Source organism: Martes martes (assembly GCF_963455335.1).
Source record: "Martes martes genome assembly, chromosome: 14".
Classification (NCBI taxonomy): Eukaryota; Metazoa; Chordata; class Mammalia; order Carnivora; family Mustelidae; genus Martes; species Martes martes.
In genome coordinates this window covers 10,355,373-10,383,166 of record NC_137902.1, presented here as the reverse complement: position 1 = coordinate 10,383,166, position 27,794 = coordinate 10,355,373, and the positions used below count along the sequence as shown (strand labels likewise).

The 27,794-nt window shown below is 46.3% G+C and overlaps 1 protein-coding gene across 1 annotated transcript in view; it reads left to right on the top strand.

Moving 5' to 3' along the window:
- Window positions 1–17,538, top strand: part of WDR11 (WD repeat domain 11) — a 57,796-nt gene extending 40,258 nt beyond the window's left edge. Inside the window, exons 19-29 of the mRNA XM_080823093.1 lie at window positions 25–196; window positions 7,934–8,042; window positions 9,108–9,170; window positions 10,646–10,711; window positions 11,504–11,681; window positions 12,489–12,584; window positions 13,129–13,294; window positions 13,603–13,700; window positions 14,169–14,314; window positions 15,249–15,329; window positions 16,591–17,538. Of these exons, the coding sequence (XP_080679219.1) occupies window positions 25–196; window positions 7,934–8,042; window positions 9,108–9,170; window positions 10,646–10,711; window positions 11,504–11,681; window positions 12,489–12,584; window positions 13,129–13,294; window positions 13,603–13,700; window positions 14,169–14,314; window positions 15,249–15,329; window positions 16,591–16,747 (1,332 nt within the window). The 3' untranslated portion in view covers window positions 16,748–17,538. The remainder of the gene's footprint in view (window positions 1–24; window positions 197–7,933; window positions 8,043–9,107; window positions 9,171–10,645; window positions 10,712–11,503; window positions 11,682–12,488; window positions 12,585–13,128; window positions 13,295–13,602; window positions 13,701–14,168; window positions 14,315–15,248; window positions 15,330–16,590) is intronic.
- The last annotated feature ends 10,256 nt before the right edge of the window (window positions 17,539–27,794 follow it).

The window sequence follows — 27,794 nt, the reverse complement described above, 5'->3', positions numbered from 1 at the left end:
TGACCACCAAATTCACTCTTGAAGGTTCAGATGGTGAGCAGTTTAAGAAGTGGAAGAAATGTGACCTTTCGGATATTGGATGTGGACTGGTGTACATCAGATAAAGTGATCTTGGCATCAGATGATGGGTGTATCAGAGTCCTGGAGATGTCTATGAAGTCCACTTGTTTTAGAATGGATGAACAAGAGTTAACCGGTATGGAGTGCCAATGAAAGGCTCAGTGACACCTTCTTTATTTTGCACAGGCTGCTCTCTTCTGTTTCATTTTAGTCTTACTTTCTAACAATCTGAGTTTAAGGAAATAGATGAACTTCAAGCTTGAGGGTTTTTACCGCTGAGATGCTGGACTCCGTAACTGCAGATGTCTGTCATTCTCCGTCTCCAGGTTGGCAAGTGCTCCTTGAGGAGTGCTTTGTCAAAGATCAGAGGTGTTTACATAAAAATGATTCACTTAGAACTTAAGGAGAACTCAGGGCTGCCTGGGTGGCTCAGTTGGTTAAGTGCCTGCCTTCAGCTCAGGTTATGATCCCAGGGTCCTGGATCAAGGCCCACATTGGGCTCCTTGCACAGCAGGGAGTCTGCTTCTCAACCTTCCTCTGCCCCTCCCCCCTCCAGCTCATGCACACTCTCTGTCTCTCAAATAAATAAAATCTTTTTTTTTTTTTTTTAATTTTTAAAAACAGAATTTAGGAGAACTCATCAGAGGACATGAATCTAGTGATAAGGTGCCACTGGTTTTTTAATAATGAGCTTTCTATCTTTTGCAAACATATATCGCTAGGGGCACGTGGCTGGCTCAGTCAGAAAAGTGTGCAACTCTTCCTCTCAGGGCTGTGTGTTGGAGCCCCACATTGTCAGTAGGATTACTTAAATTAAAAAAAGAAAAGGGCAAGCATCTGTTACTGAAAAGTCACTTTGGAAAGTGTTCTCAGTGTCATGAATTTTGATGCCTATCTTAAGACTTGTTAAATGGCCCGTCAAAATAAAATTAGATGATTGTGCTATTGTACCTTTTTTGTAAGGTTGTTTTGAGATTATTTTTTACCAGAATGAAGAACATTTTAGTAAATGTAACCTCATATGTGACTTAAAAAAAAAAAAAAAGAATAGGATTGTGAATGCACCCATCAGTCATTTTGAAAGTCAGCTTTTGTCTGATGAAATGCAGTGTTCATCCTTGCAAGATACTTTTGGGTAGAGACAGACGTTCTGACCCTCATGGCAGTGAAGCCGGAAACTTCCTACATTAAGTATTCTCCAGGCATCCCTTTGGGCTACACACCAGCCTGCTGAAAAATTTCAGAAGAAACTTGTTTAGTCATAGAGCTTTCCTCTCTGGGAACTGTGTGTACCTTTGTCGGATCGGTCTTTGGCACCTTCAGGGCAGTAACATTTTAGAAACCTGTGCTTTCCCCTTGTGTTTGTACTCATAGAGCTTTCCTCTCTGGGAACTGTGTGCACCTTTGTCGGATCAGTCTTTGGCACCTTCAGGGGCAGTAACACTTTAGAAACCTGTGCTTTCCCCTTGTGTTTGTACTCAAGGCACTCCCAAGTCGCTACCAATGCTGGCTGGGCCCCCTTGAAGTTGTGTTAGGTATGCTTTTGTTTTTGTCGTTGTCCCAGCTCTGCTAGCAGCTTTGGGACCACCACTTCCCCCTTTGTGACCTTGACCACCACTCGCCGAAGCCAGAAGCTGTGTGATGCTCTCCTGTATCTGTGCCTGAGATGCTCAACAGTGCTGCGGAAGTGGCCGCATCTCCTCCTCCTCCTGAAGCAAACTTAGTTATTAAGGAAATGGAGGGAACTTCAAGGGTGGTTTTCCTTTTAAATTAGCTACTGGTTCGAGGTTAAAGAGGTGTGTGAATGTAATCAAAATGTTTGGAAAGCTTTTCTACTCCTTTTAATTTAAAATTTCAATCTACCAAGGCCAGGGTAGCTTTTTCTTAAAGTGACTACAGAATTGGAGCCCATCACTAACACCATACTTGAACATCTGACCTGCAGATAGATTTTAGATTACATTTTCTTTTCAAGTTTTCAAAAAAAAAAAAACAAAATCATTCCTTCCCAGTCTGTAGTGCTGCAGCCTCAGCCAGAAAGGGAAAATTTTTGAAATAGTAACAGGGAAGTTCAATATTGACCTTTAAACTCAGAACAACATTTGATACATATTAAAGAATAAAAACTGGTGGTGTGTATAACTCCGGAGTTAGCATACAGATGTCTCTGTGTTCAGTTACATGCTGACTTGATCTTAGAAAGATATGTTCAATATATTTTTATTCTGGGGAATTAGAAATAGAGTTTAAACTTATTGATATGGGATAAAAATCATTTTAGGTCATATGCAGTGATACATTTAATAAATTTTCTTTAATTCTCCTTAATAACAAGTAGGAAATATCCTAAAATACTGGGTCAAGTCTGTCAGTTTTCTTAGAACAGCTTAGATGGCCTGTTCCTCCCCCTCTGTCCTGTGTTGACATCTGTCTCAACCCTCCTCCAGCTCTAGTAACCGGGAAGGTCAGACACACGTAGATGAGGATCCCTGTTTTTGAGTTGGAGAACCCTTCTTGTCTGCTGCCTTATTTATCAGGGTCCTAAAACAGCATAAAAAAATCACAATACTTTTTTTTTTAGCAGCCTCTGGAAGGAATCTGAGAGGGTGAGACTTGTTTAATAGCGTTCAAGTTGCGGTTTCCACACACTTCCACATAGCATCCACAGGGTGTTAGAGACTGTCCAGTGCAACTTCCTTGCAGCTGCTCAGGCCAGTGTCTAACAACACGCCCCCATAGAAAGAAGCTTTCTACAGTCGGATTTATACACACAGCTTGCCTCTTCATCTGCCTCTGCTTTCCACTGGTTTTCATCTGGGCTGTCTGGAAATGTGTCAGGATGTACAGGTGTTGGGGCGGGGGGACATCTGGGGTTACTAAGCAGCATGCAGTGCAGGGAACAGCCTGGACAATGAGAAATGGTCTTGCCCAAAACGTCAGGTGTGTCCCTTATCTCCCCTCTTCCCTCCCGCCACCCGCATTGTATCACAGGGACGAAATTACCCACGCAGGGTCCTCTCCTTCCCAGACTGCCCACTTACTGTGCCGTGGGCCACCTGCAGGTAGGTGCTGGAGGAGCAGTTTTCCTACTGTTCTTCTTGGCTCTTCGGTTCCTGATTTTCTGCATGGCTGTCACGTAGGCAGCCAACAGTCTGGGTGTGTTTCTGTCTAACACCTCAGATAGCTGTAGCCCAGACTAAGCAGAACCTGTGGGAGAGAAGTAACAGTGATGCCAGCTGCCTTTTTATTCTAATTGTAATGTCCAGAAGTGAATGAGCGTTTGTAGGTGAGTTTCTCCAGCTGGGAGACGATCACCTGTTATTTTTTCATGGCTGATCTTTGCCTTTGAGGAGAAAGATCTAAATTCATTTGAAGCTAGGAGGGAATAGAGTTCACTCTCAGTTTGTTCATGCTCATTGGGATGCTATCAGCAATGTTTTGTTTTGGAGAAATAACATATTTGTTTTTAAAGATCAGATGTTTCCTTCAGTGCTCTGGCTTGGTCATTGCTGTCTTGCTCACGTTATGTAAAAACTCTGGAGGGCTGCTTTTTAAGAACATTCTCTTGTGTCTTTTCACTGTCCATTGATTAAGAAACTACACATAGCACAGAAACTTTCTCTATTTCCAAGTTTAATTTGTACCATTAAGTTTTTGTCCCTGCACACTATTTCCAAACATTTTGTAAGCTAACGCTAGCAGCCACTGTCATCTTGAGAGCTGGAGAGCTCCTTGGTTCTCATCTAGTAAGGATGAGTAGAGAGAAAGTGCTAAGTAAACCTGCCTTTATCCTTTCCAGTGCTGGTTTTAATGGTTCTGTAGGTATGTAGGTGAGTCTCATTCTTACCAGGTATATTCTTCCCTTTATAACCTGAATGTAAAAGATAAATTTGACTGAATAGAAAATGGAAAAAACAAACAAACAAACCAAGAAACGTTTCATAGCGCAGAAACTATAAGCAAAGCAAAATACATATGATAACCTGGGAGAAGGTATTTGCAAGTCTTTAGTAGACTGTCCACAGAGAAGAAAAAAATATATACAAATGGCCCTTAAACATATGAAAAGATGCTCAACTTTATTCATAATAAGAAAAATACAAATTAAAACTACACTAGGAAACTGCTTCTCAACTATCAGATTAATAAAAATTTAAGAGCTTGAAAACATGCTCTTACAAGTCTAAGAAAACAAGTATTGTCATTCAGTGTTCATGGAGCAGTTCCTGTAGGAAGGAATCTGGCAGTACTTAACAAAGCTGCCTGTGTATTTACCTTTTATATTCGTCGATTCCAATACCAAGAGTTTATGTTAACTTGGGCATCCATATATGTGACCATAGCAAAATTGGGGAAAGAATAAATTTGGAAACATCCACATAATGGAGTAGTCTGCAGCACTTAAATAGAATGAGGAATGTCTCTGTGAACCGTGGAGTGATAGGGAATGATTAGGTGAGAAATGCAAGTGTCCAAGTGTGTATAGTCTGCAAAGGTGTTTGCTTATTTTACAAAACAAGACAAAATTTTAAAAACCCAGAATAATCCAAGAACTAAAGAAAATGATTATTGATAAACAGTAGACAGATTAAAAGAATGGGGGTGGGGTGAAACTTCAATGAATATACTAATATTATATAGTTTCAGCTTTTGAGTCATTTAAATGTTGTACATATTCAAAAAATACAGTCTTGAACAACATGGGGGTTACGGCTGATGAGGTTACATCAGGTTACTCCTCCTGATGGCCTACCATTGCCAGAAGCCTTACCGATGACGTAAATAGCCAACGAATACATATTTTGTATGTTACATGTATTACATGCTGTATTCTTATAAAGTAAGGTAGAGAAAAGAGAATGTTATTCAAATCATAAGAGGTTTTCATAAAACATCATAGTTTGAAATCATAACAGAAAATACATTTATAGTACTGTGCTGTATTTATTGAAAAAAAATAGTGTCTAAGTAGACCTGCATAGTTCAAACCCATATTGTTCAAGGGTCAACTGTATAATGAAAACAAGAAGGACGAAAGAAAAAACAAACCCTAAAATTGGACAAAGAGACTGTTGAACCTAACCGTATTAACAAATTGGTAAGAATAGTTCTCATACCTGAAATGCAGAATTCTCACAGTGCCCCTTAGTGGTTCGTACTCTGAGGACGAAAAGAGCTGTCTGGGGTTTTCAGCTTCAGTAGTTGGCAGTAGTCGTTGTGAAACGGATTTGTGCATATTATTGACTGGAACAAACTAGTAAATAAATTGCAATTTAGGGGAACCAGAGTTCCTGCTGAGGGAAGAAGGAGACACAGACGTGGGGGGTGGTGAGGAGGAAGAGCCCTTCAGGGTGGGTCTGAATTTGATTTTAAATGTTATTTCTTTATTTCCTGGCTGTGTGTACTAATTTCAGGCATAGAAGCAATGACATTGCAGTGGCAGGGAACTCTCTTAGCAACCAGATTTGGTTTGTAAATTCTGTTTCTTGACCTAAAAGAACCAGGGCTCCTTGGGCAGTTTGCTCCAGGACAGAGGCGAGAAAGCCGCAAGATGAGTCTGGGACATTTTGTGGTGCCAGCAACTAAGGAAGGAATTGAAAAACCAGGAGGACCCGTCACAAACATACAGAAACGAGCATTTAGAGACTTCTGCTGCCAAAGCTGGGGCAGCCTGAGCATCGTAAAGAATAACATTTGTATTGATAGCAGTGCCGGGCTTCTTTTTTTTTTTAATCCGTTACTCCATGGTAATATTCCCAGCGATAGAGGAAGGGGCCTGGGCCAGGAAGGGAAAGCTCGTGTTTACAGAAGAATGCCAATTGATAAATGTAGACAGAGTGATAGAATTAGAGAATCACCAATTCCCACTCGTAATGTAAGAGTTGGTTCAAGCCAGGATTACTGGTGGGTGTTAGATCACTGGGTGGAAGGGCGTTGAGGGATAGGAAATTCGGTCTCACAGTATCTCGCCATAATTGTGAAGGGGAGAAAGGTGCCTTGACTTCGAGAGAGCCCATGAGTTCACCTTAACCAGATGACCACATTTAGTGTCACCCGGTGGCTAGCTAACATGCCCCCTCTGCCGGGATGCAGTAGGAAGTACACAACGTCCCTTGTGTCTGCTTCTTGCCCAGAATGTTTAGCCTGAGTCTGATGCTCAGTGGAGATCATTTCCTATGACACTGAACAGACCAGACTTTTCAAAAATGACAACATTGTGTAAGACCAAAGACAAAAAGATGAGAGGACTGTTCTAAATTAAGGGAGACTCAGGAGACATGAGAAGCCAGTGCAGGCAGAATATAGCCCTCAGGATTAGGGAGTAACAGAGGACCTCTGAATGTGGACTGCAGTTTAAATGATTTTAATGAATCAGTATTAAAACTCTTGGGTGCAAAAAAAATAGTATTAGAAATATTTCTGGCCATTTTATGCCTGAAAAGTCCACATAAGATATTTTATCTAAGATGTAATACTTAGCTAACTAACTACATACAACGATGTTTTCTAAAGCAGTAATCTCTAACAGAAACGTAATGTGAGCCACATATGTTTACATTTTCTGGTACTCAGTGTTAAAAAGTGAAAAACGGATGAAATTAATTTTAATAAAAATTTTATTTAAACCAGTATATCCAGAGTTTTATCATTTCAACCTATAGTCGGTATTAAACATTACTGATGAGATATTTCAGTTTTGCATGCTCAGTTTGCAAAACCCAGGGTGTACTTAACATTTGAACATGGATCATGGGGCGCCTGGGTGGCTCAGTTGTTAGGTGGCTTCCTTCAGCTGGGGTCATGATCCCAGGATCCTGGAATCGACCCCTGCGTCGGGCGTCCTGCTCGATGGGGAGCCTGCTTCCCCCTCTCCGTCTGCCTGCTGCTTCCCCTGCTGGTGCGCTCTCGCTCTCTCTCTCTCTCTCTCTGTCTGTCAAATAAATAAATGAAATCTTTAAAAAAAAAAAAAAGGATCAATTTAGGGGACACATTTTTTCAGCAGAAATACTTAAGCTGCATTTAGATTTTATAAAATTGACAACTGAAAAAGTAATTATGTATCCCTGAGTAGACGTAAAAGTTATCCAATGATTGAATCAAGTATTAATTTTTAAATTTGAGTTAGTTAAAATTAATTAAGGTTAATTAGTTAAAATTAATTAATGAAGTCCTGAAGAACTCTTAACTGGTTGAGCGTCTGACCGAGTGGGGCTTTGTTAGGTAGCCACAACATGGTTGCCTGGGCACTGGGACCTTTGGGCCTTTGGCTTCCTTGAATTAGAATATGTTAAAAAAAAGAAGCAAATCTTGTTTATTATGTCCTAAGTAAGCCCACTGTTGCATGTAGGGGATGCTAGGGCCCATGGTCTAGGGGGATAGGAGCTGCCCCTATAAGTAAGGCCTGAGGATGCCTTTGATGAGCGGTGACCTGATACCTTTAGTGACAAGCTCAGGGTTGATGGGCTGTGTTAGTTGAATAGTCTCAGAAAAGCAAAGACAGCAAATGGTATAAGATGACACAAGTAAATATTATTATTAGTATTTTAAAATAATCTTTATTAATATCTGTTGAGTTGTTGCAGTAAAGCTTTTCATGTAGGATCAGTGTTTTTATACGATACAGGATGCTTAAATTTTAAAAAGGGGAAGAAAGAGCTATTTATCAGTTTGAATGAAGAGACTCTCTGCACTCTTAGCCCATTTGTCTTTAAGCAGCGATGACATTGAATATACTCTCTGCTGCCACCAGATTTATGCGTCGTTCTCTGTTGACTTTTCCGTAAACTGCTGTAGCTGAAACTTCACAGCAAAACTATAAAATTCTGTTTTATTAAAAGAAAGAACTTACTTAATTTTTTTTGTTTTTATCTAGAGCCTGTGTGGTGCCCCTATCTCCTTGTTCCAAGGGCCTCCCTTGCCTTGAAAGCTTTCTTACTACACCAGCCATGGAATGGACAGTATTCTTTGGACATTTCTCAGGTGTAAGTTTTTACCATTTTTATTTTCCTTTCTTAATTTGCTTGGGGTTAAAGGGCACCCACGAAAACCAGCAGGCACCTGTACTCTGGGATTTAAAAGGATTGGGAAAAAACAAGCTGAGGCAGAAATAGTAGATGCACTGAAAGATCCTTCATCCTGCCTCGCTAGGGTCTTCGGGAGCGGGCAGGCGTGGGGCGCTGGGGTTCGTGAGCTGTTCTCGGCAGTTGTAGTCAGAACACGGGGATGGCACAGTGAGTGCGAAGAGAGCCAGTTAGGCCAAGAGGAATTTGAGGCCAGGCTTCAAATTCTTTTTAAAAGCAGTAAGAGGGGTATCCAGATGGCTCAGTCGGTTAAGAGACCAGCTCTTGATTTTAGCTCAAGCCATGATCTCCGGGTCCTGGGATGGAGCCCCACTTCCGGCTCCACAGAGTCTGCTTGTCCCTCTACCTCTGTGCCCTCCTCCCACGCTCTCTCTCTCAAATAAATAAAATATTTAAAAGAAAAAAGCAGCAAGAATGAGCTTATTACAGAGATATTTTCTGTTTTATGAATCTTACTGCCTGCCTCATTACAAAAATATATTCACAGTAACTATTATTAGTAGTTGTTAGTTAAACCGACAAGCGTTGCTGAACTTAGGCCATGTGGAGAGCACAGATACAACAAATAAAGGGATAAGGTATCTGGATACTTCAGGAAGTATCTACTTAGAGAAAGGAATGTCCATTTTGCAGAGAGAAGAACACATCCCTTCAGTCATTGCTGGGTTTCTTATTAACGTGAATCTAAGCATGATAGTTTTTAGAGCCCGCTGATAAATTTTCTGGTTTCTTGAAAGCCAGAGAGACATTCATTACTCATTCCTTTGTTTTACCTAAGTGAGACGAAAGCAGACATGAAAGGTGGTTTCTGGGTTCTTGAGTAATTGCTGTTTGGTCTATAACCAGCTTTTTAAACCAGGGACTGTGGAGAGGTTATTTCTATATCGGTACAGCTTTTTTTCTGGTGAAGAAATGTGTGGTTGTAAGTGAAAGAGAATGAGCTTATTCAAAATCTTTTCTGCACAGTGATTATCCAGAAAATGAAGAAATAAAGAATCTCCTTCAAGAGCAGCTGAATTCATTATCAAAGTAAGCATCCCAGCTATGTTTTACTAGAGGGTACGACGATGAGAAAGAAAATACAGTCATTTAGGCTTTTTGAAAGTAGAGTAGGTTTTGTTTTAGAAAATGTTAGTAGCCCAAGGAGAAAGGTTCTATTCAGAACCATTCTGTTCGGAAGCTTACTTCCCTTGAGAATCTTTGTGTTGTAGAAAACATAATTATTTAGTAGTTATGGTGACAGCATCTACCTTCACCAAGATCCTAAGTGTTAGATGGCTGTGGTCCCGTATCAGTGCAGGAATGGAAGCTGTGGTGTGAGCGTCGTCGTAGCTCAGCCTGCCTCGACCACAGATGCCCCACAAAGCTCCTCGGGTTAGAGGCTCTGCACAGCGCGGTTCTTCTGTGGCAGCTGCCTTTTCTAAAATAAATTCTCCACATCAGGTGCTATGTGTGCACAGTTCTAAGAAATTAATATGTTCCCTAGAGCCAAGAGCATTTAAAAGGATGTATTGGGAATAATATTGCAAAGGAGGTAGAAAAATATGGGTCCATCAGTTCTTGGTTAAATAGAATACATTTTTGCAACCTTAGAATATCACATGTAATCAAAATATTTAATACATTTTCTGTGTTTTATTGACGCCACATTCAAAATAATTATTGTTTTCTGTATGCAAAAGGTAACATTTGTGTTTAAGTAGAAAAGATTTAAAGAGCATCTTTCCCCCTCCCGATATATGAATATTCTTGTATGTGGCTATTTTTAGGAATATCAATTTATATAAACGTGTCTTTCTTCCTTAAATATTTCTTGGAATAGTTTCTGAATCTCTCCTCTTTTCTAAAGTACATACTGTTTCTGACGAGTAGCAAAGTCATTTTGCCAACAGTGGACATTCTTATTCCTATAGTGAGATAGCTGTTCATGTTTTCAAAACCATGAGTTGAACTCTTGCAGGACTGTAAGCCAGAATCAGAGCCTCACCCCCTGTGATGGTTGACAGGTACCAGTTCTCCAGGCCTAGACACACTGTGAGCCTTTTAAAGCATTTGTCATTTCAGGGTCACGGCAAAGTAACTTCCTTTGTCTGTTCTAAGCATACTAACTAGTTCAAAAAGAACAAAACATTTCAGGAATAGCAAAACTTGGGCACCTGGGTGGCTCAGTTGTTAAGCCACCTTCGGCTTGGTCATGAACCTTCGGCTCAGGTCATGATCCCAGGGTCCTGGGATTGAGCCCCGCATCAGGCTCCCTCCTCCTTGCTCCGCAGGAAGCCTGCTTCTCCCTTACCCATTCTCCCCTGCTTGTGTTCCCTCCATCTGTGTCTGTGTCTCTGTCAAATAAAGAAATAAAATCTTAAAAAAAAAAAAAAAGGAATAGCAAAACTTTAAGTAGATTAACAATTTTGAGTGGATTTCCCCTTTCAAGAGTGTATTGATTTATCTCCTTTATTGTTTGATTAAAAATTTTGCCTTCCCTTTGTCTGGATTCCTGTTTTCAGTGACATCAAGAAGCTCTTGCTTGATCCAGAATTCACTCTCCTGCAGAGATGTCTCCTTGTTTCAAGGTAACAGTCAGTGTTCTGTGCAAGAGACAGAATTTCAGATGAACTCATTTCTCTTATTAAGTGTTTTTAGTTAAGACCAAACAAACCCTTTTAGATTTTAGAACAACGTATCAGTTCATCCTTTATATTTGCTTTACAGTTAATTTTGAAACTAGCAATGCAAATAGGGGAAAAAATTCACATTTTTAATGTGAGATCTAGGCCTTCTCTACTGAAAAGGCTGCCTCCTACAGACAGCTTTTTAAAATTTGTGTTTTAAAATATCAGTTACAAAGAGCATGTCCTTAGTTATACCAGTAAATTATATTTAGAGGCAATAATCTGTACTTCCTCTTTGAATGGTCAAGTTGTCACTTACCAAAAAGACATTTCCATCCATTATGCCCCAAAGAATAAATTGCAGATATTTCTATACCTTATTTAGCCAATTTTCCCAGAGGAACTTCTTCCTTAATGTGAAGCTGTGGTCCAGATTGAAAGGTGTGTGTGCTTCTGACAAAGCCGGTGAATCAGTGCCCAGGCCTTGGAACCATCATGTTGCTCTTAACACGCACAGGGGGGTTTGGGTGTGAAGGGGCTGTGCTCTCAGGCTCTTGGGTTGTCTGAGACCAGTAATAGGGCTGGAGAACGGGCTCCTTCCTCTGTCACCCTGCCAGGCACAGGCCAGCGTCCCAGATGGTCTTTCATGGGACAGTGCTGTGCTCCTGGTCCCTGAGGCTTCTATAGAGAGCCCCTGTCCACGCCCAAGTCTGCTGTATGCGCTCAGTGGGACTTTGGTGTCACCCTTCTCAGGCTTTATGGCGATGAGTCGGAGCTACACTTCTGGACCGTTGCTGCCCACTACCTGCACAGCTTGTCCCACGAAAAGCCAGCAGGCTCCCCAGCCTCTAAAGAAACTGTGCCTCGGGACAAAGTGAACAACCCGCTGGATATATGTTATGATATCCTCTGTGAAAATGCCTATTTTCAGGTACTGTGTTGCATATATTAAACTCTTTAAAGCTCCCATCTTGTTGACGTACGTCTTTGTAAGACGTATCTTAAATTTGGGAAACTTTCCAGCTAAGTGAAGGTGCACATAATAGAAATAAGTCTGGGGGCACCTGGGTGGCTCAGTGGGTTAAGCCTCTGCCTTCAGCTCAGGTCATGATCTCGGAGTCCTGGGATCAAGCCCCGAATCAGGCTCTCTGCTCAGCAGGGAGCCTGCTTCCCTCTCTCTCTCTCTGCCTGCCTCTCTGGCTACTTGTGATCTCTGTCTGTCAAACAAATAAATAAAATTAAAAAAAAAAAAAAAAAGTCTGTTGGCGCCACTGCATTAAAAAAAGGCCTGACTTGGGACTTGAAAAGCTCATAAATGCTCATTGAGTTTTTTAATACACATTAGAATTTTACTATTAAGTCCTTATTTTTTTCTTTGTCTTAATAAAATTGTTAACTTAGAAGATTCACTATTATTCTCTAGTTTTATTTTCTATAAATAACAAACATTTCTTTCACTCAACTTGAATTTGTTATTCTGAAAAGGTACCTTCACTGTGTTTTCGCTGCAGGAGAGTCCTTCAGTATGTGGACGGCCGGCTTCTGTAAGCGGGCAAACTCGCACACAGATGAGAGTTCATTTCAACATTTCTCTAATCAAACTCTTACTATGTTGCGAAGTTGATTAGCTAATAACTTCAGAAGGCAAAATAATATTTATAAAAGGATTTTATTACAGTAAAATTTAACTCAAGTCTTAGATTGACTCAATTTTTTCTTTTTTTTTTTCCTACCCTAGAAATTTCAGCTGGAAAGGGTGAATCTACAGGAAGTAAAGCGGTCAACTTATGATCACACAAGGAAATGCACAGACCAGCTACTTCTCTTGGGTCAAGTATGCCAGTCTTTACAATTCCGTTCATGTTTCCCGGAATTGCTACCCGATGAGTGTTTCAGAGCATCATGTACATTATGCACACGCACACACATGCACACACATACACACACATGCTCACACAGATAGTAGATCATAGTATTTCCCTGAACGAATACATGTAAATTTTGGCTTTATTTCAAAAGACCAACAAACCTTGTGAGAAAACAAAAATCTATGGTTGACTAGCTTAGAGTTTTGGCTTGCGTAATGTCAGATGAGACCGGACTGGTTTGGTTTGTTTTGGTTTTGTGTCTCTGAATTGAGGCAGAGCTAGAGTAAGCAGTTTCTTGAGCGTCTGTGTTAACCAGACTGTGGTTTTACCTTTGTTCCAAAGAAGTAGGCAGACACACTGTGGTCACTATATATAAACAAAGCATTGGCAAGCAAATTTTGAAAGTGAAAGTCTTCTCTAAGCTATTAAGTTCAGTGTTCAAATTATAAATTCACTAAGATTATGTTGGAAGAAAATGGTCTCATAATTAGAAAAACTCTTTCTCATTAGACAGACAGAGCTGTGCAGTTGCTGTTGGAAACAAGTGCGGATAACCAGCATTATTATTGTGACTCCCTGAAAGCCTGTTTGGTCACAACTGTCACCTCCTCGGGCCCCTCCCAGAGCACCATTAAGCTGGTAGCAACTAACATGATCGCCAATGGCAAGCTGGCAGGTAAGTCACGCTTTGTGATGTGTTTGCCGGTCCTCTGGACAATCAGGCCCGTTCCCAGCAAAGCGTTTGATTATGTAGATAGTTCTTTCCTTTCTTCTGTGTGAACCCGTGTCTCGTGTGAAAGGGGCAGTAGTCACACTGTCCAAGAGCACAGGCCCGAGGGGACGAAGCCGGGCCAGCTGACACGGCGAGAGCACTGATGAGCCTGCGCTTTCCCGCTTTGCTGTCGGGACTGTGGCAGTGCCGCCTCCACTCCTGACTCCACGGGGCCGCGGTGTCACCTGAGGGGCTACCGTTCTGTCTTCCAGAGGGGGTGCAGCTGCTCTGCCTGATAGACAAGGCTGCAGACGCCTGCCGCTACCTGCAGACGTACGGCGAGTGGAACCGGGCCGCTTGGCTGGCGAAGGTAGGTGACTTCCTGAGGTGCCTTGAGCATGTGGGGTAGAGTTCATTCTTGAACTTGGACTGGTGATTGAGAAGAGGCGTTTTGGCTGCAAAGCTGCTATGCAGATACTTTCTTGCAACTCTAAGGCTCCTGTTCTTTATGAAGAAATTACATTTCTTCTTATGGAGCAATCGATGTCTTTGGTAACAAATAAGTGAAAGCAGCTGGCCCCTTTCCCTTCTGGGGTGCTGGGGTGTGAGCCCAGACTCTGGCCCTGAGGTGTTGCCAGGGCTCCGGCTCCATAGGCCTGGATTGGTACCGCTGCCCCCCACAGTGAGCGGCCAGATCCGGGCATGTGCGGTCCGGGCATGTGCTTGCAAAGCCACGCCTGGCGCCGGTCTCACAGGCACAGATCCCGTGTTGATTCCGTTACGGTTTTCTTTACGTAGGGCAGGACGTCTTTGTTTTTGACGTGCGCATCTTTCTCAGGTCCGTTTAAGCTCTGAGGAGTGCGCCGATGTTTTAAAGCGCTGGGTGGACCACCTTTGCTCTCCACAAGTCAACCAGAAGTCAAAGGCCCTCCTGGTCCTCCTCTCCCTGGGCTGCTTTTTCACTGTGGCCGAGACACTTCACAGGTACACCCAGAGTGCTCCGCGCCTAGGTCAGGGTGACGATTGCTTCGTGCTCTCTGGAGTAGTCTCTGCTGGATGGGTGGAGAACTCACTGTGCAGAGTGAACAGAGAAACTTACCTTTTAGGGTTATTTAAAAACAAAACAAAACCTCTACAGAGGATGGAACCGTCATAGTCCATGTTAAGTCGTCTTCATTTGGCCCAGGAGCTCTATTTTCGTACCAGTATATTCACCAAACCTAACAGGTGTCTATTTAAAAAGAATGTAAAAGAAGTCTTCAGGAGCAGTTGAGAGGAAGGGTAGGGAGCAGTCGGAAGGATGACAGAGGGTGTTGCCAGTGGGAGATGTCCCCTCTGAAAATAATACCTATTACTGAGGGGACATTTTATTTTATTTATTTAAAACTAAGAGATGTTGAGGCAAATATGGCAAAAGACTCCGTGTTAAATCTGGACAGTGGGTATGTGGGTACTTGTCCTATCTCTATGGATTTGTGTATATTTCAACTACGTTACAGTTTTTGTAAATATTAGTTAGAAAGAGCCTGGGGCTGGGATGCCAGGTGGCTCAGTTGATTAAGCATCTGACTCTTAATTTCAGCTCAGGTCATGGTCTCAGGGTGGTGAGATCGAGCCCTGCATCAGGCTCTGCACTCAGCATGGAGTCTGGTTGTCCCTCTCCCTCTGCTCCTTCCCCTGCTCTCTCTCAAATAAATAAAAAATAAAATCTTTTGAAAAGAAGAAAGATCCTGGGATTAGGGACATGAGTATTGTCCCCTGCTTTCTTCTGTGAGCCAGGGCTTGGAATGTAACTTACTGGCACTCAGGTTTCCAGGGAGAATGGGTACAACTCTTTATTTGGAGAAGTGCCCTCGGGTGGGTCTTCCCCCAAATGCGGTAAATCACGAAGCCTGACTCCCTGTGTTCTCTTGAGCAGCATGAGATACTTCGATAGAGCTGCCTTGTTTGTGGAGGCCTGTCTCAAGTACGGCGCGGTCGGGGTCACTGAGGACACAGATATCCTTTGTTGGGATGATTATGCCAAGGAGGAGACAGATGGCACATGTGGGTTCCTCTTAGTCGTACTGCCTGGGCAAGAACTGTGTCATATTAGGGACGAGCCATACTGAGATTTGCCAAAGTCACAGAAGAGCGAGAAATGACTGAGAATCAGGAAGAAAATGGTGCGTTGCTGGCCTCTGCTCTAAGACGGATGGGGAGGCAGCAGGGGCTGTAAAGGGCTGGGACTCCGGATTTTGTGAAGGTTTGTTTGAACGTAAAAAAAGATAAAGGAAATAATTTAGGAAAGGTGTAGGAGCCTGATACTTTAAAACAGTAGTATTTAAGAGAATGCACTCCATGGAATAAAAAATATATAAAATATATATAAATATATATAAAATATATAACACAATATATAAAAATTTATATATTTATCTGGAATATACATTCTGAAATAGATAAAAAAGCCATTGTTATCCACAGTGACAGTCTAATGCGGAACCAGATGCAGCACTTCAAAGATCCGTGTCACACAGGCAGGTCCCAGTGGCCCGCTGCCAGCGTCCCTTGAGTCCCACATTTCTCTTTGAAAGGGCCGGGCTTGAGGACACAGCCCCCAGTCGCTGGAGTTTGCCGAGCCTCGCTTGTTCTCAGCACATCTTCATTTCTACGCGTCACATACCTGCTCTTCTGTGTGTATGTTGTTTTGCTTGTTACAGAAAATGAAACTGAACTTGAATTTCGTCAGTGTCCTATACGCGGGCGCTGGTGGAACTGCGTCGAGTTGGAAGGGGCTGTTTGGAACGTCAGGGAAACAGGGCTGCCCGAAACCCAACACCTCCAGGCAGGCTTTGTCCTCAGAGCCTCTCACTGAGCGGTGTCTGCCCCCCAGACCACCCACTGCTCAGCCTTTCCGATGCCAGACGGTGTGCACATGAGTCCTCTTTCTCTGTGTAGTCTTTAGTTGTGTTAGGCTTTGAGGTAGTCTAGGAGGATGTTAGCTGGATTTTCTAGAAAGAGGGGCTTTGTACTCAGCTCCTGCAAAGTGTCGTGGGTGACATTGCAGACTGAGACCTCGCCTCCCCCAGCCAGGAATCCCCCTCCCCCAGGAAGGGTGCCCATGCTCGGCTGTGTTGTGCTCGTCTCCTGCTGCCCTCCTGTGGGTCCCCTTGTCCCTCTGAGTAGCCCCACAGAGCTGGTCTTTTCCTGCCTGTGGGAGCGTGGTGGAGTGTAATCACATCTCTCTCTGGCCTTCTTTTCCTTAACTGCGGCTTACAGAAACTCATCTCTGCTATATACGCAGATTATGCCCGAAGTTTGAAGAACCTCGGTTTTAAACAGGGAGCGGTTCTTTTTGCTTCGAAAGCTGGAGCAGCCGGCAGAGATTTATTGAGTGAGCTGGAGTCCCCCAAGCAAGAGCGGCCCGAAGAGTGACAGGTCAATATGTGCTGGGGAGCCTGGCCTTGCAAGCGGGACGGGGGCCGGTCTGGCGGTGGTCAAGGTCATGGTCTGGGCTGCTGAAGATGCCGTCCCTGCCAGGGTCCCTGTGAGCTGCTCCCCACTTTTCTGAGGCTGCCATGGACAGCAGCAAGTGAGCATTTACAGAGTTAGGAGCAAGTCCCACGTCCTGTGTTTATCTCCGAAAAAAACACGAATGTTTCCGATTTTGAAAGGGTAGAACATTTTATACTTTTAGAGACAGCTTTAGGAGTCCCTGGAAATACTTTTAATTTTTTTAAACTTAAAATTCAGGTGACTGAATTGTTTTTCTCATTGACTGAATGGCAAGATATTTGAAAAATCTAATAGTGAGAGAAGTTTGTGAGACTCTCTCAAATCTGTGCTGTGCCTGTGTTATATACAATCATTCAAAAGGCGGCAGACGTATTTCAGTAGTAAAGATGATTTACCAAAGCATTCCTTGTTTCTTACCTTGAGAACATAGAACTCATGATTCTCTGTTTTAGGCAGTTGCTAAATTTTGTAATTTCAGGCTCATAGGCTCAGAGGGAAATTTTAAACTTTATGTTTTGTTCTAATATGTGGGGTCTTGGGTATTTTGAATTTTAACTCTTGATGTATTATAGTAACCTCCTTTTTGAATTCTCTGTGCTTTAATTTTCTGTCTTTGTGTTTGTCCAACAACTGAAGTATCTGAGATGTGACTATTATAAATTATTCCTGTCTATAACTTACCAAAATGATAAATAAAAAGGAAATTCCAGCCAGGCATTTGTGTTCCCCAAGCTGCTGTGCAGGAGGTCAGGGGCCATGCTGGCTTCTCAGGAGTCATTCCAGCTTCTTACCCTCCAAGAAGGAGTCCCAGGATTGGACCAAACGCCCCCACCGTGGGCAGATCTGCCTCAGTTCCCAAGGGAGCAGGGCTCTTGGAGGGAGGTGAGGGAGTGGCATTCCTGTCTCCCTTCCTGGATGTCCAGGGTGGCGCATCTCCTCACACCCACCAGGAGCTAGGATTTTTAAATAGAGTCATTGCCTCTGCCCTTAGGCATCAACCATCCACTCTGACAAGGAACCGAGATCCACGGAGAGGATGAGCTTACTGTAGGAATGCCTGTTCCCAGGCTGGCACTTTGGCTATAGTTGTAGAAGAAATCCAGGATGCATTCATTAGTCCTGTAACTGGCTCACTTTCCTTGTCCTTTCTGTGCCTGGGCGGATTACCTTGGAATTCCTAAGGGCCACGAGCAAACACAGCCCTCTCTGTATTGCCTGTGGCTAAATGACTGCCCATGTATATTTTGTTTATGCAACCATCAGCTACCTAAAGGGAAGAAGAATGCTGGCCGTAGTAAGCAGAGAGGAAAAAAGGAATCTTACTCTAGAGTGGGGCATTTTGAAAATTAAATATGTTTGGATTTGAGGCCAACAGCTAAGTAGTGAGGCACCGCCTGCTGGGGTTGGAGGTGGGGTTGGAGGCGGGAACCTGCTGCGTGCCTGACGCCAAGGCCCTGAAGTATGTCACAGCCCAGCTGGGTAGGATGGCGGGCACTGCTCGTCACCACTCGTCACCACAAGACGGAGACCTGGTCTGTCAAAGTACAACTGGAAGTCCCATCCAGACAACCTGGGAGCCCCTCTCCCTGGTGACCTTGTGGACTGGAAGCTGAGCGTGCAGGGGCAGAGGCTGACGAGGATGAATCACGTTCCCAGCTGCACCTCGGCCTGTCTTTTCATGAAGGATCGTTAGGAACCTCATGTTACTAGTGCGTGAGCAAAGGAGGCTTCCCAGGGTGAAACCCACAGCCAGAACTGGGATGAGAGGGACAGTGACTTTGGAGCAACATGGCCCTCTCTGTGGCCGTACCCACGGGAGTGCCGTCAGGGTCCGGGGCCCTCCCTTGGCGGCCAGTCTAGTGGATCTCGAAGACCTGGTGTGGAGGGGGGTTGCTGGGTGACCCCCTCCTCCTGGCTGGTCTCGCTTTAAGCATTTTCATTGCTTTGGAAGTGGTAGCAGGACATTCTGTTCTAAAATAGAGCAAATCAGAGCAGCGTCTGTACAAGCCGATGCCGCGCTGCTTCTCCCGATCGGCTCGTCCACGGAACAGACCCTGGTACAAAAACAGTTCCCCTCTCAGCTGTTTGTTGCCTGGAGACGTCACCTGGCGCGAGGACAGTGTTAGGTGTCGGTGATTACCCCCGCATCGCATTCTCCTCAGCGGTGGGACGGGATGGAAGGGGAGTGTGGAGGCGCAAACTTGGAGGTTGTGCAACAGTGAAACTCTGGCAGGCCGAGGCGCTCCGGAAGCGCATTGTAGCAGCCGGCAGGCCTCCAGTTTCCGTTCTGCGTGCAGTCGATGTCACTGGTTCTGAACAATCTGTGCAAGAGAGAGCCCTTTCCATTCAAATGAAAAGGCATTTTGAATTGATGACACTTGAAGGTGTTGCTGTTTTAAAAGAAGGGAAGGGAAGAAGCTGGGCTCTGGGACTCAGGTCTGAGACCTGCTGGGATGGACCGGCTGGGCAGGCCGGCTGGAACGTGGGGAAGCAGATTGGCCTGCTGGCCTTCCTGTCCTTAAAGGATCCTTCTGTGTGTTTGCTTTTCCAGCTGTGCGGGACCCACCGGAAACAACCCCGGAAAGCCCCTCGTTTCTCTCACTCAGGATGTCCCGCCATTCTGAAGCTCTCACGGGAGTCCCTTCACGGGAGTCCCTTCACGGAAGTCCCTTCCAGCAATTCCAAGTATTTTCCTTCAGCGTTTGGCTCTCTTGCCTAAAAAGGCCAAATAAGCACTTCTACCACCCCTTACTTTTGGGGGGACACTGAGAAGAAAGAGCCAAGCTAACTGTTCTAAATACCAGAGAAGGAGAGACATTCTGGGTTCCATAGGCAATTTGGGTGGTTTTAGCTTTCCCTTCTTCCATATTTATTTGACAGAGAGAGCACGAGCAGGGGGAGCGGCAGGAGGAGGAGGAGGAGAAGCAGGCTCCTCGCAGAGCAGAGAGCCTGGCCTGAGCCACCCAGGCGCCCTCCCTTCTTGCGTGTTTATATGTAGCACAACAAGTGTGGTTAGGGAAGACGGTTGTTCCAGACCCCACGATGCACTGCTTCAGAAAGATTGGGCCGGCACAGGTAGCTGAGAATTTAAGATCAGATAAAAAGACATTCCTCAGTCACTGCCTTAAAAATGTCCATTTTCTCTGCAGTTACGGTATTTTTAAAGCTGAAGTTAAGTGGGCTGATGTGGAGGCAGAGGGAGGAGGCAGAGCGGCCCAGGAAGGGGCCTCTTCACTGTGACCATCCCTCTAGGTTAAGGGTCTGCAGACGGACCTGGAGAGCGAATCCCAGCTCACTGCCCATTTTGTAAATAAAGTTTTACTGAAACACAGTCATGCCCATCTGTTCCTTGTGGCTGTTTTCATTCAACAGGGACGAGTAGATGCGGCAGAGACCATATGGCCTGAAAAGCCTAAAATACTTAAGTGTCTGGCTCTTTACAGGAAAGTTTACCCACTCCTACTCAAGGTCCCACGTGCTTGTTTGGGATGAAATTTCACGTGTCTGTCTGCCCTGTTGGGTGCAGATCAGTACGGAGCCCTTTGCGGTTTGCCTGTAAGCAGGTGCACTTGGACCAGCCTCTTTCCAGAAGGAGGTTGTTTCAGCGTCATCCCGCCTGGCTCCCTGTAGAGGCCCAATTTCCCATGGCGCTGGGTCTAGGAAACTGCATACAACGTGAACCACCCGGGGTGACCTTAGTTGTATTCCTGACAATTCTGAGATAAAAGGCACTAGTAGATGATAGAAAAACTTAAATCCAAGAGCTGTTTCATATCAACATGTTAAAGCAAATGTCAGTTTTATTCCAGACACCTCCTAACCCGTTCTGCTGTGATAAGACCCTTGTTGTGTTCCAGCCTTCTGACCTCTGAGCATCATCTTTAAGCCCTACCACTTCAGGCAGGTAGAAGCCCCAGAATACTAACGTCCTAAGCCGGTGGTGGGCCCTGCTGTCGCTGATGTGAATCCGTATGACCACACTGGGGAGGGAATCCTGGGCTGGGGAGCCTGGTGTCTGATGCACGGAATCCAACTGGAGGACCCAGGAAGTGGAACAGAGACCGGAAGTGAAGGATAGACGAGTCTGCAGTATGATGAAATGGAAGAGCTCGGGGGGAAACTGGCAAACTGCTGCTTGCGGAGACACGTGCAAGGGAGTGAGGAAGGGAGGAGGCAGACGTGAGTCAGGGATGGGAAATACCTGGGCGGCCCTGGTGTGGCTGCTCTGATGAGTAAGCGCCCTCCTGGGAGCCACGGGTCTGGGCTCCCGGGAAGCGGCATGCGCATCTGCACGCCCTGCCACGCCGGGTGTCACCTGATCCTTATGGCTTTGTGGCTGATAGTCTTGGCCCCGTTCAGAGATGTTGGGGACAACTGGGGTGACCCTCTGTCTTGGACTGTCCCCAAATGAGGAATTTCCTGCGACTCTGGATTTGGGATGTGAAAGCCGGGATGGTGTCAGGCGACACGGGACCGTTGGTCACCCTCCTCGTAAGTGACAGCTGGGAGGTACGACACAGGCCTGCCTGACACCTCAGCCTGCACGGCCTCCACCTGGCCATGTAAACGTGTGATCAGGGACATTTTTGAGGGGTTCCCTCTGCAGCTGAGCTGCAGTCCTGAGCGCCCTCCTCATCTAGGGGGAGGCCGGGCTCAGTCCGCAGGCTAGGCACAGCAAGGCCCGGCCATCAGCAGGGCCAAGATTTAAAGAATTGTCTTCTTAGCCATCAGCTACTGGAAAGAATCTGATTTTCAAAACATTATTTTTAAAAACCTGTTGAATGTTTGGATGCTCCGAGTTGATTTATCAGCCTGAAAGAGGTTATACCGTTTTGGATGGGGGCACTCTCCTTTCATAAGGAAACTGCCGAAGGATGCTATTGCTCTATTTTCTGTCCTTTTTTTTTAAGGAATAGGAGGTGCTTTGGGGGAACTGAAACCTCAGCTGTCGGCTGAATCTAAACGTCCGTATGCAGAGCCCACTCCATCCCTCCATCACAGGCTCTGGGACAGACGTGGCTTCCTCCTGCCACCTCGGAGGCGGCTCTGTTTGCATGTACGACGCAGGCAGAGGACCGCATTTGTTCCCCGTCCTGGTGGGGGCAGGGCCTGGGACGGCTGGTCTTTGGAATCCTGGTCTCGGTGATTCTCCTCTTCAGGCCAGCTCCCACTGCCTGGGCTACTTGGGAGTCCTGGTGGGATTAAAGTCACTCAACGAATCTCCAACAACCTTTTGGGCCCATGTGTTCTGAACGAAGACTAAAACCAGGCAGGGCAGGGCGCCTGGGTGGCTCAGTGGGTTAAAGCCTCTGCCTTCGGCTCAGGTCATGATCCCAGGGTCCTGGGATCGAGCCCCGCATCGGGCGCTCTGCTCAGCAGGGAGCCTGCTTCCTCCTCTCTCTCTGCCTGCCTCTCTGCCTACTTGTGATCTCTGTCTGTCAAATAAATAAATAAAATCTTTAAAAAAAAAAACAAAAACAGGCAGGGCTTCTGACGAATGGCGGGGACGCAGTGTGCATTTGCAGAGGGAGACCCCAGAGACCTTTCCACAGACATTGCCCCTTCCACTGGCATTGGCCTCCACACCTTCCTCCTTCCCCCCTCCTCCCCAGTCCCCAGTAACTCGGCAGCTGCCCGTCTAGATGAGAATTGAGCCTCAGGAAGCTGCTGGAGGCCACTGGGACACTAAACGGAGAAGCAAGTCCCTACTGAGGCAGAGTGACTGGAGCTCACTGCCCCGATCCCAGAGAGGGGCAAAGGCTAGTCTGATCGTCCATAACGACCCAGCTCCCATCCGAAGACACAGGGCGGGAGCAGCTCACTTCTGCCCTTGGAGAACCACTGGCCAGATGGGGGGCCAGGGAAAACCTCCCTTTGTGAGCCTGGGTCTGATCCAAGCAGTTGCCGCTTTGTCCCTTTGATCATGAGACTGACCTCTCAGTCTTTTGGCCTTGAACTGTCACTGGTTGCGGCAACTCGATCCTTATACCACAGATGCAGTGGAGGGAAATGCAAGGGCCGGGTTTGGGAGGTGAGCAGCCAGTGGCTTTTTGCAGAGTAGTAGCCATGCTTGGAGAGTCTTGGGGCTGCATGGGCAGCCCAGCCCCTGAGCTCTGGATCCTCGGACCGTGATTGAACCCAGTGGATCCTGGCAGAGAGAGAGCCTACGGCTGAGACACACACAGCCCGCTGGCTCTCCTGTAGGGGCTGAATGGTGAATGGCTGAATTCTGGGAGATGCATGTCCGTCCCTCTGGAATCTCAGAACCTGTCCTTACTTGGAAATAGGGTGTTTGTAGACCTTGATGATTAGATCATCAAGCCACGTCTCGTGTCCCTAAGAGGAGAGAACACATAGAGCCACACAGAGAAGGTGGCCCTGGGAAGAGATTAGATGGATGCAGCAGACAGCCGCAGAACTCCAAGGAGGGCTGGAAGCCTCCAGAAGCCAGGCAGCCAGCCTCCAGGGCTGAGAGAATGTATTTCTGCCGCTTTCAGCCCCCAGGTGTGTGGTGATCCGTTACGGTGGTCCTAGAACACGAAGATGCTGCCACTGACCAAAAGCGAGGACCCAGAATTCCTCAGGGACTGCCTGTTGCAGGGCCCGCGCCCCCTCCTCCCAGAATAGTCGGAATTCCGCTCCACTGCCTTGGCAGAGGGGGCCTTTGGCTTGCATTTGGTCTTCCCAGACTCTGATTTCCAGAAAGGAAAGCAAGGCTCCCAGTTGTACCTCTGAACAGAGAAAGTTCATTTTCAAGCAACTTTACCGAGCCAGGCGCTCTGCCTTCTGTGTTCTGCCCCTGGTCTCAGCAGCTCTCACCACACGGTGCTGGCTCGTCTTTCCGCTGCCTGCTGCGGGTCGGAGGGAACTACAGTTCCAACAATTCCTAAGCCCACAGCCCAGGAAAGTCCTGTGTGGCCGTCGAAGCCATCCAGACCCATGACTGTGGCTTGAGGAAGATTCCAGAGGTGGGACTCTGGTGGTTTTACTTTTCCAGGCTTCTAAAGCCAAGAATTTTTTTTCCCCCAGTATATCGCAATCTGTGTTCCTTGGAACCATCATGTCCTGCAAAATATTAATAAACATTTTTAAAGCATCATAATCAAGTAAGTTTGGGAAATGCCAAAATAAATACAGTTAAATAAGTTCTTTTTTATTGTAGACCTTCTTAAGGCCTTTAATATGCCAGATACATGTTGTACCCGTCTTAAGCCAAGGATTATGGAATTTAAGATTCCTAAAGCTATTTGATCACAGTCCTTACCGTGTTCTGCCTGCTCCTGCCTGATCGCGCTCTTCTGCACTTGGGCAGTGCGGACCTCCCTCCCTTCCTTCTTTCCTGCCAAGGCTTTCTCTTCCAAGTGCAAAAAAAAAACCACAAAAAAACCCCCCCAAAAAAACAAAGAAAACCACCCTGCTGCTCCAGCCTGCCCCATAAATGAGTGGACGATGTCATTTTCCAGCTGGGAACCCTTCGCTAAGTCTCTCCCTGCAAACTGTTCACTTCCAAACGCCACAAAAGGTCCTCAGTGAACCTCTCCCACTCAGCACCGGCCATTTGCACCTTGTGACTTAATAAACCTGCCAACATACTGTTCGCTTCTGCCACCCCACGGCATCGCTCTTGCCGTCTCCCACACCCCTCCTGCGTCAGCTGCCCCCCCCCCCCCCATCTCACGCCTCTGAGCTTACCACAAGATCTTCCGCTCGACTCCGTAATGCCCCATTCTTCAGTCTGTCTCCTCTCCCGGGCTGGAGGCCCCAGGAAGGCAAGGCGGGTCTCATCCAGACGGCATCTCTAGCATTTGCTACAGGTGTCCATACACCTGCTGCTTCATGGTGGGTTGGGGTCTGGGACAGCCATGGGCCATGTGTTACTAGAGGGCAAGGTTCCTGCCACGACAGGCTGTTGGGTACATATCCTACCGGTTCTGGGGCTCCTTTGCTTCTTGCCTTACGGACCCACTGTGCTGGTGATGAGCACAACTGCATTGTTTTTTGTGTCTCCTGAGCCTGGAGAGATTTATGTTTAAGGTGTGTCCCTTCTAAGCACCACGGACTTGGGTTTTTTATTTTTTTACTCTTTCAGTTGGAGTCCTAGACCACTCACACACAACGGCGTGACTCCATGCGGTGCAGTGGGTATCTGCCATCTTCACTGTTTTCAACTTTCCCTGTTCATTTTACATCTTTCCCCCCACTCCCTGGACTTTGGGATGAGTATTTTTTAATATCGCATTTCCCCACTATTGCCTTGTTACTTATATATTCTGTTCTATTCATTTCACAATTATCTGGGGGATTACAACACTCATCCCGACTCATTATTTAAGTCTAACATAAATTAGTACTTGTACTACTTTCCGGACAGTGAAAAGGACTTCAGAATGTGCTAATTCTGTGGATCCCTCTTCTGGCTCAGGAGATAATTGTTATCATTATTTTAATTCTATGTATTTGCAGACCTCCTCAAGACATAATTACTGTTTTACGTGGTCAGTATCCATTTAGACTTGCCCACATCAGGATGGGCTCTTCCTGTCTTACCCAACTGCCGTCTGGACCCTTCTCCCTCTCCCTGACGAACACCTTCCACTGGGGTCTTTACTCTGTGTCTACCGGTAATGAATTCTCTCAGCTTCCCTCTGTCTTCACTGTCTTCATTTTGCTTCCATTTCTTTTGGGGAACATTTCAGGCATACAAAAAGAGATGTTTTGTACCCATAACCCAGCTTAAACAGTTATCTCTGAGCTCCGTTATTTTAAGGGTATTTTCACTGCGTAGTCTAGCCTGGTAATCATTTTCTTTCTGAAGACCCTCCATCGTCTTCCTGCAGCCACTATTTCTACGGAGAAGCCCACTGTCAGTCTTTGATATGCCTGATAATCTTTGATGGTCAGATGTTCTATGTAAAAAACTTCATGTAGTTTGAAGCTTTGGATGGGGCTGTCTTCCTCCAGGGGTTTCCCTTTAGCCGTTCGCAGGCAGCCAAGGGAGATGCCCTAGCGGTCCTGGGTTACCTTGATCCAGCTGCGGACTGAGATGGTCTCAAATGAGCTTTGGCCCTTGGGAGGGCTGGTCTATTTCTACTTGACCCTATTTTTAGTATAAGGAGCCTTTCAGGGTCCCTAACCCCACTCTGTCCACTGAAAGGTCCACATAGATTAACAACCTTTCCGTCACCTCTTAAACACAGAAAAAAACATTTTAGACCATTCTTAAAGAAGGGGGTAAGTTTCCAGCGTCCCTGGCGCCTCCACTGAGTGGGCCACAGCCCACAGCCGGCTGGGCGGGAACTGGCAGGCAAGGCACCTTCCTCCCCACTCAGCAAAGGCATGTCGTGACCGATCTTCCACCAGTCCCCACGATGCTCACCTTCCACTCCTCATGGTGTCTAACAGGGCACTAGGACACTCGGAAATGAGGTCCATGGCTTTTTTTATTCCCCCCCCCCCTTAGATTTGTGGTTATCATATTTAAAAGATGGGAACATACAGTGTTGCTGGCTCCGGGGTAGGATGAAATGTGCACATGTTTCTACTGTTGCACAAGTGCCCATGAGCGGCTTGATTTGTGTTGTTTGATTTTAGTATAGATTGAGTTCAGATGCACCAAAACTTTTTATTTTACAGATAACAGGGTCCCAGAGCCTCTAGAACAAATCAAAGAAAATCAAATGCTGCCAGGGAGGCAGGGAGGCGGTCAGTCATAAGCATGAGCGAGGCAGGCAGGGTGCGGTTGTGAGGGGGGTCTGGGGACCCCAGGCTCAGGAAGGAAGGGCCGTAGCAGGAGACGGAGGCCCCGAGTGTCAGATCTGAAGTTTCAAAAGAAGCTCAAAGTCCAAATAACTTCGCAGAATGTGCAGACTTAAGTGTTGGCTTGATTTAGGAAAAAAAAGAAAAGAAAAAAAAAAAATCCCGTGCAAGCCGAACAAAATACACCCCTGGGCCAAAGTCGGCTCTCGTGCGGACCGTCTGACTCTCATAGTTGTAAAACCAGGAAAGTACCAGCACTGGGCTTTACTTGGTAACTTCCCTATGTTCATAAGCAAAGAGCTGGAAGATACTCAGCTCTTGGGAACACCTTGGTCTTAACTGCGCTGCCTGCGGGGCACGGCCCCCCGCCCCCCCACGCTGGGGCTGCTAGCCTGCGTCCCAGCTGTTCCTGCCTCATGCCCGGTCACCTGAGCTGTAGGTGCAGTTGTAACAATATGCACGACCCCGCAACCTCCTACACTTGGAGGACCGAGGGGCGGGGTGGTGAGCGTCTGAGGTCCGCACGGTGCCCCAGACCATTTTATCCTGCCGTCAGGGTTGAGGGTACTTTGCTTATCCCTCTCCTGTCCTCCTGTTGGAGTGAGAGCTGATGTGCCCATGCCGACCTCTCCATTCCTCAGAGGGCCCCGCACCGGCTTAGAAGGGGCCGCTTTCCCAGCCTCGGGGTGCACTGGCCCCTCCACAGCCTCGTGGACCCATTCTCCAGGCTCATTGCAGGGACGGGGTGGGGGAAGAGAGCACGGGACGCAGTGTCGGGAGTCACAATGGCGTGCTTCCTGTCACTTGCTGGTGGAATCGGGCATTTTGCTCTGCGATCTGAAATTCCCCACTTTCAGCATTTGGGTGCAGCGAGTGCTGATGGAGTACAGCAGACCGCAGAGTGCAGTGCAGACCGACGCTGCCTTTCTGGGTGTTCTCCTGCCCCCAGACCTGTCTGTGTGTCCAAGCTCACCCTCCTCACGCCTGCCCCGTGGTCCCCAGGGCCTTGGGGGAAGGCTCTCTGGTCCCGGACACAGGGTGGGCATGTGGCTTCACCGATGATAGGCACAGCCCATGGGGAGGAGGCTTTGGTCCTTGTTATAGATGTCGACCACTTGAACGCCCCTCAGAGTGGTCCATGGGTGGTGAATGCCTCGCCCCCACCTCTCTGCTCCCCTCCCAGGCTCCCACCAGCTCTGGCTCTCCCAGT